Here is a 15,351-nt window from a genome sequence, read left to right as displayed (position 1 = left end):
CTGTAACACCAGCTCAGTATTTAAGGTAGTTAAAAAACAAACAAGGAGGCATTGGGGGAAAAAAGGGGAAATAAGAAAACACATCACTATATTGCTTCATTATATCTGATATTGCACTTACAGCTTGGGTGCTGGGAGAAGTGCTGCTCTCTTCATCTGAGAGCAATAAGGAAGAACTAGAAATGACCCAAAGAATGACAAGTGGCAAAGTTACTGAGCTGCTTCCAAATGGGGTAGGATTAAACAGGTAAAACTCCTCAGCCTGAAAAAGAAGTGATCAAGGGGAATCAAGGAGGCCAATAAAGTCAAAAGCAGGACAGAGGAGGTAACTGGGGGAACAATTAATGTTTCTCATTACACAAGAAAGGGCTCTCACATGAAATGATCATGGCAAGTGCAAAGCAAATGCACAGTTAAACTACAGACTCCCACTAGCATAAAGTTAGGGGATCCAAAGAGAGATGAAAGAAATTCATCAAAGAAAAATCCAGAAGTGCAAAGATAGTAACAGTGGTTCAGGAAGCCTACAAGCCATGGACTGTGGGAAAATATATGAAATTATCACTGTATGCTTACCCTACTCTGTCTCCTAAGCATTCACTCTTCCCTGTCACTGGAGACACGATTCTGAGCTAGAAAGTCTCCTGCACCAACACTGTCCTTATGGATGCAAAAGTAACATGTACCAGTTGAGAAATGGGAACTTACTAAGTTAGCTTTGCCATTTTCAGTGCTGCTCTGCCACTTACAATCCATGGAGCTATAATCATGAAAAATCTTAACATCTAACCAAAATAAGCTTCAAGAGTTACTGCCCCAGCATCTAAAGTATTAGAACAATCTTATTTACCAAAACTTAACAGATAACTTTGTACTGAAGACTTCAAATTTGAGATGCCCCAATGATTTACCTAGAACTGGAGGGTTTTTTGTTGTTTTTTTGTTCTGTATGGGTTTGTTTGGTTTTGGTTTCTAAAACAAACTGGAAGAAACAACTGCTGACAACAGATGAATACAAAATTCCATTTGAAAGTAAAGCCTTGAGGCTTTTTTCAAATTGAGGAGTCCTCAGGGAGAAGGTGAGTGGCAGAACTTCTTCAAAACAGGGAAAGCTTTTCCAAGAGGCTGAGCAAAGAACAATCTCTCCTGAGCAAAGAGTAGCTGATGGTTTGGTGGTTCCTCAGGCAGGGACAGGTGAAGCCAAAGCCATAGGAAATGAAGCAAGGCTGGAGACCATTCCTAGAGTGATTAGAGACCATTCCTAGGGTGATTAGAGACCATTCCTAGGGTGATTAGAGACCATTTCTAGGGTGATGTGTTCACCTGAAGAACCAGCTTGGCTGCCAGTGGCATCCTGTTTGTGCAGTTAACCAAACACCTTAATGAGGGGCTAAAGCGTTTCCAACAATGACCTCAGGAATTACAGGTGTTTTAACACATGCTGATTTCAAAGATGACCCTGGGACCAAGGGCCATGGGGCCATCCCATGTCCTTGCAGGGAGGCATTCAAGGTAAGACTCTTTCTTGCCTCTACAGGGACACATGAAGACAGTGGGGAGCAAGATAACTTGTTTCTCCTCCATGGTGCCACCTGCACTGACCTGAAAGCTCACTGCTGCTGCTGCTGGCTTCTGTCTACTGTGAGCATAGACAGGGAGTGTACCACAAAAGAGCTGTGCTGTCAGGCGTGGAATCAAGCACAGGGCTCCCTGAGCTAAAATTATGTGCCTTCTGCCAGACTGCATTCCTGCCCCAGCACAGGCCATGGGAAGTGCCTCCCTCTGCACAGCACAGCCCTCAGTACAAGGTGATGCCCACAAGCCACTAAAACGTGCCACTGTCCCTGGTCCCGGCTTTTTAAACCCTGCCTTTTGATTACCCCAAAAGCAGCTTTAGATTTTGAGGGCAAAGCAGCAGAGATCACTGTGAGTTTCTTCAGGACCAGCTCTTGGATTTCACTTTTCAAACACTGGTTTTGCAGGACACAGGAGCCTGCAGCAGTTCCTGGCTGGTGAGCTGCTTTGCAGGCAGTGCTGCACATGGGCTGCCTGTGCAAGGATGCCAACTGCTTGTGCTGCATCAGCCATGAAGCAATGATTCATCTGTCTACAGGGAGCAGAAGAAACAAAGAATGGACATGTCAAGCTGGAAGATAGGAAGAAACAATGCTAAAAAGCCCAGCCTGGACAAGCAGAAGGAAACATCTCATCTGTACAACTGATGGTTAGCATTGGTGAGGCCTGAGGTGGCTTCAGAAGCTAAGGAGCAAACCGCGGATAAATCTCTGCCTTTCCCAGCATATATTTAGTGTGCAAATACTTTGCAAATGTTTCTGCTGAAAGGGACTTTTCTCCCAGTAGGTAAAAACAGCATCTGCTGAGTGGTGACCATTTAACATTCAACCTGCTGCCAACCTACATTCCACAGAGAGACCTGCAGGAGAGACGTGGAGCTGTGCCACTTGTAATAACTGTGACTGGCACCATGTCAATGCTCTAATGTAGAATGCTACCCTCTGTCACTAAGCAGACCTCTCCTTTCTTTTGGCTAATGGCTCTCACACCCACTGGCAGCACTGTCAAGACTGAAGGGGTACGAGGCTGCAGAGTCTTCAGAGATCTGCTTGACAAAACTGACCATGGAAATACTGAGACAGGGATGGGGGGTGGTTAAGGGAAGAACACTACTGTGGTTAATAAATCTGCTCTCATTGCTTTGCTTTTCATCTCTGTTTAGTGTCCCCCATGTGTTTGCCACAGTAGCTCCCTCCCATAGCAGTGATCAATTCAGCATTGCCTGTGACATCCTTTGGTTGCTGTGAGTGTACCCATGCCAAAGCTTCTGCTGCAGTATCAGGTCCAGGACAGGGCCCCTCCCAGCTTTCTGAGTCAGGCTTTTAGTATATTTAGGGAGAAATTGATCCTAGGGACATTAACTGCAAGGCCATGAGGCTGTCATATTCCTATTTAATCTCAGCCAGGTTTAGAGAATGGTCATAACAGCAGAGGACTTTGGCAGCTGGCAGCCTACCCACAAGTGTGTTTGCATCCCCCATCCCACTGGGGAGGGGGAAAGATGTGTAGATGGAGCCTGTGGTCCTTGGTCACAACAGTCAAAACATCCACACCAATTTCTCCATCTCCCTACAGGCACAGGATCATGAAGGCATGACTAATGTTTAGTGCAGGAGGCAAGGAAGGGATGCACATTTGCTGACACCAGCTTAATTTTTAAATATCTACATGCCTCCAACACAAGACCCTTGCTGTGAAATCCAAATTAAGAAAGCTGAAAAGAAAAAAAGCCAGGCATGCAAGCAGGCCTGACTATTCCTTGCTTCTTTTTATCCTCTACAGACACAAACCTTTTAAGAGTCAGGCAGGAAAACAGAAAACCCACACAAACACACAAAACTAACAGACCACCAATCTTAGCAATCTTCGACATATCCATAATTTCTACTTCATTTTTAGCTAATGATGGAAATTAGTCTTTGGATAGTTGATAAAAATCAACCTGATTCTGCTGGGTTAGTACTGTGATCTGTGGCCCAGCAACTACTTCTAGTACAATTGATTTTCCTTTTTGGCAACCAATAGGTCAGTCAATAATAATGTTGTTTGAAAAGGATTGAGTCATGAAGGAGATGAACCCTCCCTGCCATTTATTATGTTTGTATTGTCTTCATTTGAAAAGGTTTTTTTCTTTTTTTTTCTTTTTTTATCCCCAGTCAGGGAAGGTATTACAAGGGGATGGCTGCTCCATGTGTCCAGGAACACTCTGATCACCAGTGTTAGGATACAAACAGAGGAGGGAAGTTGGGAACTTGGAAAAAGACAGCCTGGGGAAGCAACCATGCTCTTCCTGTTACCCTAAGTGATTTAGAAGAGAAAAAAAAAAAAGAATAAAAACCCCAATCTAACTCAAAATATGCTGACAAGCATAATCTCAGTTCATAAATATGACTGAGCAGCCTTGCATGAATCAGTACAAGATACAAATCCAACACTGGTACCAAAAATCAACCAATGCTCTCTGCAGACAGCACAGACACCAGATGCTTCTCACCACCATTACTACTATATAGAAATGAATAAAATAAACCCCACATACTAGCAACAGACTTCTTAACCTGATGATTTTCAGCTTTGGTCTCACGTTTCCTTCTCAAACACCTGAAGGGTCCACAAGTGACTGTTGAGAACTTGCTGACCAGTGGTTTAAAGTCTTAGTGCACTGATCTGCACTTTACCAGGAAAGTGAAAAGTCAAGAAATAAAAACTGAACATCAGCTATAGCTTTTTTTCATCCTTTTAGCCATTATTACAGAAAAATTTCAGCACAGAAAGTTATTACCATAACATTGATAATTGCACAATGATGCAGTTTAAAAATCATAAAATACTTAGATATGGTTTAAATTCAGCTGCTCACAGGTATGTACACAGCTCTTAATTATACTGTGTGTCTAATGATCCAGTTCCCTTTACAACTCACAATATTAATGTTAAGACTTGCTCACATGGCCAGATAAGCTTTACCACAGTAAGTGGAGCTGCTTAGCACCACTCCCAGATAGTTCCCCATACACTCCCAAGGGCATGACATGAACACGTGGATTATTATTTTGAAGTATGGAGTACCCACAAACAAAACAAAATGCAGCCACAGGAAGTCCAGGAGGAAAGTCTATGGTTTATGTCCCCCAAATACACTAAAGGAGCTCCTCTGAAAGCTGCTTGAGCAGCACCTCACATCCAGGTGCTACTCTCCCCATAGAGGAAAGGGGTTTTCCTTTGTTGCTCATCCTCTGCAAGGAAAATTCATGTCTTCTTATGTTTTAAAGCTAGAAATGGATATTAATGGATATCTTATGTTACCACTGTTATGCTTAAAACCTTTTACCTTTACATTATGTTACTGTTATGTTGCTGGTTTAGGCAAACAGTTCCAGTGAAGGAAGCTGCTCTCAGACTGAGTCCCAAGCTCTGGGTTTTTCCAGCAGAGCTCCAAAACATCATCCCACCACCCACTTTGACATGGCCCCTGGCACTGGAGATTTAGGTAATTCCATTACACAAATGCCCCTTCTCAACAAAGCAGAGCAGCCTGTTGCCTTTCTGTATCCCCTCGCCCATGGCAATTGCTTTACCACCTCTTTTCAAATGTGCTATTAGAGCTAATTATGAACAAGCAAAGAATTCAGTGGCTGCAGCTTTTCAGTGACATTAGCAAACCACCCTGTGGAAACTGCAGCACCACTGTTGAAACAAAAAGCACAGGCACTGGACCACTGCAGTCCAGGGGTATGGGGTTATTCCCAGAATTAAAGCGGGTTTGAGCATGCTACAAGAATGAGCAGAGCCAGGAGACCTCTCCTCCTGCTCCCAAAGCTGTCTGTTTATCAATAAAGAGCAATAAACTGACTCTTGCAGATCCTCTTGATTGAGAGACTGCAGTACTTTGACAATAGATAGTATAAAGGTAACTAAAATAAGGCAGGAAAAAGGTATTAAGGCACATCTACAGGCACAGTGAACAGGTAAGACTTGCTGCAGGTCACCCAGGAGAGCACCACTGTCACTGCCTGCTTAGGGCAGCTAAATCCCTTAGCACACTGCAAAAGAGCCAAGATGGAAGATCATTTATTAAAAAGGTAATGGAAAAGACAATAAATCTGTCATGCTGTTTGACTAACTATTTAGAAGCATACTAAAACATAGGCAATTAAAAAAAAAGTGGTCTGTAACATTCCTCTCCTTCACTATCTGCTCATGACCCTCGTAATCCCTAATTTATTCTTTATCTCTCATGCTAACCTGCATGAAGGTGCTGCTGCAAAATTAAACAAGACAGAAGAATTCCTGAAGACCTGGAGAGGTGGGATTGTGGAGGCTGCTTGGACAGAGGTGTGAAGGAAACCTCTGCTGGGAGCACATCACTCTGGAAAAACAGCATCACCCATTCACCAGATATCCCCTCACACTGAAGCCACTGTTCTTTACAGCCTACACATTAACTGATAGTGCCTTTGGTAATGTGTTATAGCAGGTGCTGTGGTGTTTATGGCCTGTTAGGAAACCAGAGTTTTTCCCTCTCCCTTTTTCTTTGGGTTTCTCTTAAAATTTCTCCTGTTTTGGATGTGAATTCTTCCCAGGTAAAGGCCAAAATTAAAAAAAAAATAAAAAAAAATAAAAAAATGAAGTCACAAAGTCTTGGAATGTTATTGCAATTTATATATGGCTGAGAATAAAAATGTGTCTGTTCTCTCTGGGAACACACCTACGTGCAAACAGAGACCTTTATAAAAAATTCTCCTTTATTACCTTGGTGGGGAAAAACATATCAAAGATTGATTTTTCTTTTTATGGCTATTATTAACCTTTTGTTACCGGCCAAAAATAATCTGGTTAGAAAATGTGCAATGCATCAAAAAGAAAAGCGAAGAATTTAACAGAAAATTAATACTCAGGGGAAAAAAAATACAATAATTCTCTCTCCTGCTTTTTCTTCTAAGAGTCAGACTTTACCTCAAAAGAATGAGACAAGTGTCAAAGAGAAGAAATGCTTCAGAGAGAACCCAGAACCATCTCCCAGGCTGCCAGGGTGAAGGAAATGGGCATGTGCCTGATTCCACTCCTTCCCAATTTCAGTGCAAAGCTGTTCTGTCTGTATCCAACACACCATTCACTAGCTCTGACTGAAAGGAGATGGACAGGATGTGCAAAGCCCCACATTTGCACTGGCTTCACTCTACCCCTCTTCTGGGTAAGGAAGAACTCCTATTAAATCCATTAAAAGACCTAAGCACAAACACACACATCTCACCAGCCACCGCAGAGCTGTTCTTCCTCATATCCATCCCACCAGAAATTCTGCCCAGGAAAGGGCAAGACAGACTTTTTTACAATAATTTTCTGTGTGTGTAAATACCAACACAGCTTTCTGTAGCCTGTGAACATTACAGCTCTGCCCATAAGCCTTCAGATTGCAGCTCTGCTTCACATCCACCTCTTACAAATTCCTGAAGCATTTATTCAAGATCTCATCAGTAAGAGCTCAAAGATTCATCAGCAAAGGTGTATCTATGTCCAAACTGGGAAGGAGAGCAGAGCCAAAACGTGCCATGATGGTAAAGAGCAGGCAATCATAATCTGACAGAAATGTGTTGGACAATTATTTCTGAATATGACCAAATTTACACAGGTCAACCCTTAATTACAACAAGCTGACAAAACTGGGAGTGTTGACTCAGGAGCACTGGCAGACCCAGGCTGGTTGGCTGGAAGAAACCATTTGCAAAGTGGTTGCTGAACCAGTTTAGGTCAAAACCTGGTCTATTTAGATACCCTAAAACTGGTGCTAGCTAAGCTCAGACATCTGGGCTGCAAATCTCAGTGGCTCAAAATTATTTTTTTTTTTTTCCCAGGTTACCTTTTTTGGATATTCTTACAAGGGAATCCCAGAATGGCTTGAGTTGAAAAGGATATTAGAGATCATCTAGTTCCAAACCCCTGCTATGGGCAGCAACACCTTCCACGAGATCAGGCTCCTCCAAGCTCTGTCCAACCTGGCTTTGAACACTTCCAGGGATGAGGCAGCCACAGCTTCTCTGGGCACCCTGTGCCAGGGCCTCACCAACCTCACAGGGAAGAATTTTTTTCCTAATATCTACTCTAAACCTACTCTCTTTCAGTTTAAGTCATTCCCCTTTGTCCTGTCACTATGTGATCTTGTAAACAGTCTCACTCCATCCATCTGGTAGGTACTGGAAGGCTGTAATTAGGTCACCCTGAAGCTTTCTCTTTTCCAAGCTGAACAATCCCAGTTCTCTCAGCCTCATAGGAGAGGTGCTCCATCCCTCTAATCAACTTTGTAGCCTCCTCTGGACTTGCTCCAACAGGTCCATGTCCTTCCTTCCTTCCCAGAGCAGGATGCAGCACTGCAGATGGGGTCTCACCAGAATGGAGCAGCTCTTCTGTGATAAATACCCTGAGAGAACTCGCTGTGGAGTTTTGGAAGAAGTTTCATGGAAACATTTGGTCAGGGGGCTGTGTAGCACATCAATTTGCCTCTGTGTTCCCTCTTACCTGGATGTTCACGTCGGCAGCGTTCTGCAACAGAACTGAAACCAGCTCCTTGTGTCCTCTGTCACACGCCCAGTGGAGCAGAGCTCGGCCCTGAAACAGCCAGGAGAAAATCAACAAAGCCAAGCAAAAAAAAAAAAGCCCATGGAAAATCAGTCTTGCTATTAATTAGTAAGCATCTATACCAAAATTAACAGACTTTAAAAAAAACCCAAAATAATATTAGTATGCCACTTACTGGTGATTTGGACTTATACAATAATGCTAGAAATGTCAAAATCAACACATAGTTCAACTTTTTATTAATTTAGCACCACACCCACAAGCCAGCAAAAAATTTAGAGGGGAAAAGCAGCAATGTATGAAACACAGGAGCCAGCACATTATTTGTTTTCCTATATAGATTTAGGATTTTGGCACCTCTGACTTTTCTGGGAGCAATGACGTACACAGCAAGGGTAGGATATTCAGTGCTGCCTAAGTCACCTGGATGCCATGTCTCCAAAAGCTCGTTCCTCTGGCAAGTTTGAAACACTCAACCTGTCTCTGCTGGAAGAAAAGACTAAAACTGGGTGTCTGGGCAGGCACCCCTCACTCTCCTCTCTTGGGCAGGCTGCTGCATCCATAACTCCCAAACCTCCACAGTTTTCTTCCCATCCCCTTTCTACAGGTGTCTGCCACCATGGGGTGGGATGTAATGGAAGTTCAGATCTTCCTGCACGCCCAAGGGCATGAGAAGTAGCTTAGGATCCGTGAGAAAGGTAACTCAAAGTAGTTTGAGATAGCAAACAAAGAAGAAAACCTTCTATGTACACTTAGTAAATTAGCCTTAATGTTCTATTAGTCTCTCCTGGTTTAGGACAGCACACAGCACACTTGTAGGGGATTTCTTAGAAATCACCCTGCAGATGAGCAGGAATCACCTCCCTCAAGCTGTGACACCATCAGACTAACCTGTGTTTTTCAATATGCCACAGAAAACAGTCACAGACCCTCAGAGAAGAAATCATTTAAATTAGCCCATGCCTGGTTATAAATCTCTTCACAAAGCAGTGGGGAACAAGGTGAGTAACTCATTTATCTGCTAATGGGAACTGTGAGCCAAATTTCCTGGCCACGGTGCCAGGAAGCAGGAGGGGCAGAAGACACCTGTGACCAAAGCTCACACTGCTTCTGCTGGATATTCCTGGGCAGGGCAGCAGAGGTAGAGCATGATTTTAAGTCAGGAAATTCACACTTTTTGACCCAGAGACTAATTAACTTTTTAACATGCAATTTTAATGTTACACTAATTAACCTTGCATTAGAATGTATTTTCTGACAGTGACTTTCTATGGATGCACTGATGACATGCACAGGCCATTTAATGATTCATATTCTTGCACTCAGCACCCCTACCAAAGTCTACAAGGGGGAAAGAGTACAACTTAAAACAATTGGTAAATATGGAGAGATCTTTAATTCATGTTTAGCATCGTTAATTTATCTCTGGACTGGTAATTACTTAGTATTTCAGTTGGACAAATACCAACTTTTTTCAAGCCACAGATGTTTATCTCAAAAGGAAGGGGCACATCTGCAATATACACAATAGCAATGAATACCTCAACAGATGATTACAGGGTCTTGATATATGTGTAGAGGAATAATATTGCAATTATTCAATGTATTTATTGCACAATTGCATGATAAAATAAAGTCACTTCTATCCTTTGTATCAAAACTACAGATTGCTACAGATTAGTGGCTAAAATATGTTGGTTTGCATTTGCCTCTGGACAAGGAGAATCTTATTTTATTGGTGCCTGAGACCAATAAAGGAAAATCAACAGTTAATTGTGAGTTAGGAGTACCAGGAATACTCAGGAGTACCAGAGCACTGTGCAACTGGTCCAGCCCATGACACTGGCAGGCTGGTGCTGCTACACATGGTGCCTTTTGAACAAGACAAAACCCTGAAGCTTGAACATCTATAGTCATTAAAAATCTCCTTGTGCTATTTGCAGGAGTATGGATTTCAAGTCTTGGGCCAATTCCACTTTGGGTAATTACACTCTGCTTACCTATATATTCTCTCTGCAACTCTAAATGGATACAATATTTTCTAATTAGTGCCTTAAATGGCTCTGCATTGTAATTGTGCACTATTAAACAGCTGACATGTTCCACCCAAGAAATATCTGCAGCATGCTATACCCTTGACATGGGGTGTAAGGGGCTTTGGAGACCTTCTGTGCAGGAGCACACCAGGAGATGGGGAAGAAAAAATACCTCCAGAATAATCTCAACCTACTTATTGCATAACAAAAAACATTGCTACAAATTTGGTATTTAAAATGGTTGGACTTGATGATCTTGGAGGTCTTTTTCAACCTTTATGGCTCTTTGGTAATATTTAAAACTACTTGCAGAGCATCAGGCAAGTTAGCAATGGTCAACAGTTCTAGCTAACATACTTAGGCAGCTATACAGCTACAAAATCCACTTGTTTCCCATGTTTTTCTTAAAATAAACCTTAGTGATAAGACAAGCTTAAACTGAACGTACAGTCACAGTCTTTATAGAGAGGATATCACCTCTGCATGCTGAAAAACTCTTTAGTCTGCACAGCTGCTGCTTTATATCAGCATATAGCATGTGTTTGTGTGTTTAAATAACGTGGCAGAAATCTTAAGGGCCACAGATTGAGCTTTCCCAAAACAATTCCCACGTGACTATTTCATTAAGCAGTGAGAGAGACTCAAAGCAACATGAATAATTTCATGTAGGAAAGCGCTGCACCAGTGAGGTTTGGCTAGATGCAGTCAAACATCAAGGTATTCCCTCCCTGCAATTCAAACACAACAGTTGTTGCAGAAGTTACTTGAGAGGATGCATTTCCCCCCCCACCTTTGAAGTGTTTAATAATAATAAAAAAAGCACAAAAATAGCCCCAGTGCACTAACCCTGCCTCTTAAATCTTCTGTGCTTTGCTTGGCTAACCGCTGCCAGCTTGGCCAGCTCCTGCAGCAGCTTCTCAAGCCAACAGCACATCAATTTTGCTCAGCTCCAAGTCACAGGGTGTTCACAAACAAAGCACAGGACAGGGATTTGTCTCCCATACACCGAGCTGGCAGACAAATGGATGGGAATGATTTTCACATCAATTAGCTCGAGCACAGAAAGGGGAGAACAAAGCCAAACCGAATGGATGTGATACAGTATAAAGCTGCACTTCCAGGCACGATGTTTGCAGCTGTAATGGCTGGATAGCAATGAGCCACTCTAACTTGTGGCAAGTGTTCTATGAGCAGTAATTAAGAAAAGACAGATATCTACAGAATGGCTGCATCCCCCTGTGACAGCAGAAACAGTGAATGGAAGGGTTGTTGTTACAATTACACAGGTAAATTTGACTTGGAAGTCAATCACTTTCAGAGCTCTGAAACGTTTGGTGAAGCTTTCCTAATGGGAGAAGGCCTATAAATCCAGAAGTAAGTGACCCTTCTTCAAATCCATTTTCCCCCCCTGTCCTTTTCTTGGCAAGCTGGCACCGGTTTGGCTCTTGCTGTCTCAAAAGCACAAGGATCGGGGTCTAAATGAGCATCCTGTCAGATGCCTTTCATTAAAGTTTTGGCAAGGGCTTAAACACTGCACACAGGTAACATGTTTGTTTACTGGGATTTATCCAACAATTAAAAAAATATTATCTAGCTACAACCTCCACAGCCCTTGGCACAAATTACAAAAGCAACTCATCTCTGCCTTCGAGCGGCTCCTGGTTTGTTCCAAGTTGAAGAAATACTATTTTCAAACAGGCAGCAAGTGAGCCACACTCCCAGGATGTGCCTGGGGTGACTTCACAGCCACAGTCCATTTCTTATTCCATTAGTCCTGCTGACATACACAAGGAAAACAGGTTGCTTTAGTCTGTGCTACTTCTTATAAGTGAATGCGATTCTGCTGAACTCTGGGCAATTTAGATACAGTAAATGGAAGCTTGTACATGATTACTGTCATTAGGTTCTTTGTTTAATTCTAAATTGAAGTTTATCATATCCAAACTGTTAGCAGGTATGCTGGCTTGAATGTTGTACATGAAGAGCTTTACTTCTTGTGGGGAGAAGGCCACTTATGCTTTGGAAGTTTCCACTTATGTTTTTGGAAGTGCAACTATCTAAACCCCAGAATCTTCTGCTGCCCTTTCTGAAATCCTTTTGCTTTGACTAAGTTGGCTCATCCCCACTTTATATTTTTATTCTTGATTTCCTTTCTCCTTTCACTGACTACTTCCAGGTTTGCATGAAATGGGGGGTGGGATACAATTAGATGGAGTACTACCATATCACATAAAAATAAAATCTAAACACCCTACAACTCCAGCCAAGTCTTTATTGTCCAAGGAAAGGCTGAGCTGAGCGTCTTTGCAGCTTAGCGCGAGCCTATTTGGTGCTTCAGTAGATTTTGTTTCACAAGAAGTTAACTCTTTGTATGTACCCTGCTGACATTTTAAATTTATAGGCATTTAAATCAAAGGATTGATAGTGTGAATTATGTCCAGAAGCCAGGTGAGGCAACTTTCGGATTTGGCAGGATGTATTTACACAGTAACACTAAAATAGTCAATAAAAATGACAAGATTATGCTTGCATACACTTCACAAAAGGCTCAGTCTGGGTTATCTCTAGTCTAAAATGGGTTCTAAAACTTCAATCAACCTGCATGATATAGGAAAACAAGTCACCTCCCACACTGGGAAGAATATGTTTGAGTACCAAACACTGGTGATGCTTTCAGTTCCATAACATAAAATGAAACAATTATTTCTTTCAGATTCTTCCTTTTGGTATGCTATTTTTTTTGCATTTGTTGAGGTAAACCAAAATTGTTGAAGCTATGAGAATTTCATCTATAGGAAAATTTTGTCCCAGTGGGAATCCTCTCACAAGTCCTTCACAGGTAGGCAGATGTTTTTGGCTCCTGCCTGTGCTGAAGCAATCCCATACTCTGTAACATCCATCTGCTAATATCCATCAGTTAGAAATAAGACTTCTTCTACATCAGGGAATCATGGATAATTCCCAAAGAAGATACAATCTGGTAGTTTTTTATACAGTTTGGACACTTAAGCTTCCACAAAATATTTTGATTTTTTTTTTTTTAAACAGTATTTTCTTTGTCTGAAAACAAGCACATTTGTTACTTGAATGGAAAGGAAAATACAAAGTGCACCTTGCCAGTGGAAACAAAGCAATGCTAACATGCACTTAATTGCAAGCATGTGATCCTAAAAATGAGCTTTTATTAATTAACAGACTCCAGCTGTATTTTTTGTGGGGCTGCTTTGGACATCTCCTTCTGTAACCTGTGATCTGCAGAAGGAGGATGGAGCCCAGAAACAGCACTGGTGCAGCAGCTGTGTGGCACATGATGGTTTCAGTTCATTGGATTTATGATGTGAAATTCCAGCCCTGATTGTGAACACCCCTCCCTTCTCTCCTCTGAAAATTAATTCACATGAATTCCTGATTAATAATAAAAGGCCCTGCCATCAGCATTCAGAGCCCCAGCCGGGGATGTCATGGCTCAGAGGGCAGAAATCTGCTTAGAGCTACAGGAGAACCCAACTGAATTTGTGGCGTCTCAGTCTATGAATGTCTAAGCACTTCATCTGTTCACCAAAACACACCGTGCTGGAAGGAGCTGTGCTCAGGCTGGACCAGGGGCAGGGCTAGGTGGCAGTGTGCAAGCAGGGAAACAAGGTAACAAACCTGGTACACCCACAACTCCTGAAGGATCAACAGGAAACTGCACCCACCACGTGTTTACACTTGCCAAAAAAAGGATGAAGCCAATTCAGTTTTAGACTGGTTTTTCTTGGGGTTTCTGGCAATGCCTGTATTACCTCCTTGTAGGGAAATGGTGTTTTGAGTTTGATGAGCAGAGAAAGACTGGACAATGTCACTGCTTTTGGGAAGCCAGTGTCACTCATTTCCCATCCATCTGAGGATGATGAAAAGCTTGTGGCATGTCAGAAATCCTCTTTCAACCTGAACAGACTTCATGGTCAAAAAAAGCTGTTTCACTCACTTTCTACATCAATTTGACCACACTTAATGTACAAACTAGGGCAAGGGAGGTACTCAGGAGACCTTACTCTGCAAGTGGTTGCTGTTATTGCTGAAAATAATGTAGAAACTAAGCTTCTGATGTCACATGCTACATCCACAGTACCAGAAATCCAGTGGAAAGCTGTTTCCAAGCAGGTTACCCTGTCTCAATGACCAAGTGTTTGTCCAACTGTTGCAGCACCTTGTTACAAAAATCCTAACCATGGAATTCTAAAAAGGAGTAGCAGTGAATTAATACACAAAACAGATGAAAGATTGATGGTCCTTATCTTTTCTCCATACCTCTTCATCTGTGACATTCACATCCACTTTTTTTGATTGAATGGCTTTGGTTACATAGTCAATGTTGTTTTCTCTGCAGTAATCAAAAATGTTCTTGTCCTCTTCCCTATTCAGGAAACAAAAGCAAAAGAAGCACCATGTTACTGCACAACACAAAGGCCACATGCACATTATATGCTCTAACTTTGTTACAGACATTTCAGTGCTGTCATTGGATTGAAACAGGCACCTAGTACTGCACATGCAGAATAATGTGCTTTTCCCCACCCCCACCAAGTTAAGAAACAGAAGATTCTGCTTCCAAAAAAATAAAGGTTGTTTTTAACAGTATTATGTCCGGACAAATGTCAGTTTATTCCTGCGAAATGGCACAAAAAATGTATGAAGTTAGCCAGAAAAATCCATGTTTGAGTTCTGGTATAAATCACTGCAATCCCACGCATGAGAAAAGGCTAAAGCTACTCTTCTTGTAAGAGCCACTCTGGGTCACACCAAAGCCCCATCCATCCTGGACAGAGGCCACTAATGTGGCTTGGAGAAAACAGCAGGACAAACAGGACACCTGCAACAATCTGTCCCTGGCTAAGCACATGTTGGATCCTGGATACAACACAGTAAGTGCTCACTCAGAACTGCTTGCAGGCAGAAAAATCAAATGATGGTGCTACAGGTGCTTGAGTCACACCTACAGCTCCTCGTATAGCTAAAAGCAATACTCTGGCTTCAGACACAGTAAAACTTCCATCCTTATCTACCAAACAAACAGAACCTCTAGCAAAGTTAAGACCCTTCACAGATTCTTTTTAGGATTCTATTATTAAGAATAATATCTTTAGGCATAAGTACAGTGATACCAGTGCACTGTTAGCAG

General features: G+C 42.1%; 1 protein-coding gene and 1 long non-coding RNA gene across 2 annotated transcripts in view; one reads left to right on the top strand and one right to left on the bottom strand.

Moving 5' to 3' along the window:
• The window catches only part of ACBD6 (acyl-CoA binding domain containing 6), an 81,676-nt gene that overhangs the window by 31,808 nt on the left and 34,517 nt on the right, over positions 1-15,351 (bottom strand). The window contains exons 5-6 of the mRNA XM_005528695.2: positions 14,481-14,586; positions 8,092-8,181 (exon numbers count right to left, since the gene is read on the bottom strand). Coding sequence (XP_005528752.2) covers positions 8,092-8,181; positions 14,481-14,586 — 196 coding nt within the window. The remainder of the gene's footprint in view (positions 1-8,091; positions 8,182-14,480; positions 14,587-15,351) is intronic.
• Positions 1,419-2,715, top strand: LOC148183646 (uncharacterized). Its single transcript, XR_015773378.1, has 2 exons — positions 1,419-1,512; positions 1,983-2,715. It is a non-coding gene; the product is annotated as an uncharacterized LOC148183646 (long non-coding RNA).

The sequence above is a fragment of the Pseudopodoces humilis genome, chromosome 10 (assembly GCF_049639895.1).
Source record: "Pseudopodoces humilis isolate 2021_Gansu_Grassland_sample_001 chromosome 10, ASM4963989v1, whole genome shotgun sequence".
Classification (NCBI taxonomy): Eukaryota; Metazoa; Chordata; class Aves; order Passeriformes; family Paridae; genus Pseudopodoces; species Pseudopodoces humilis.
Note: the sequence above shows the minus strand (reverse complement) of the source record. Positions and strands in the feature narration are given on the sequence as shown.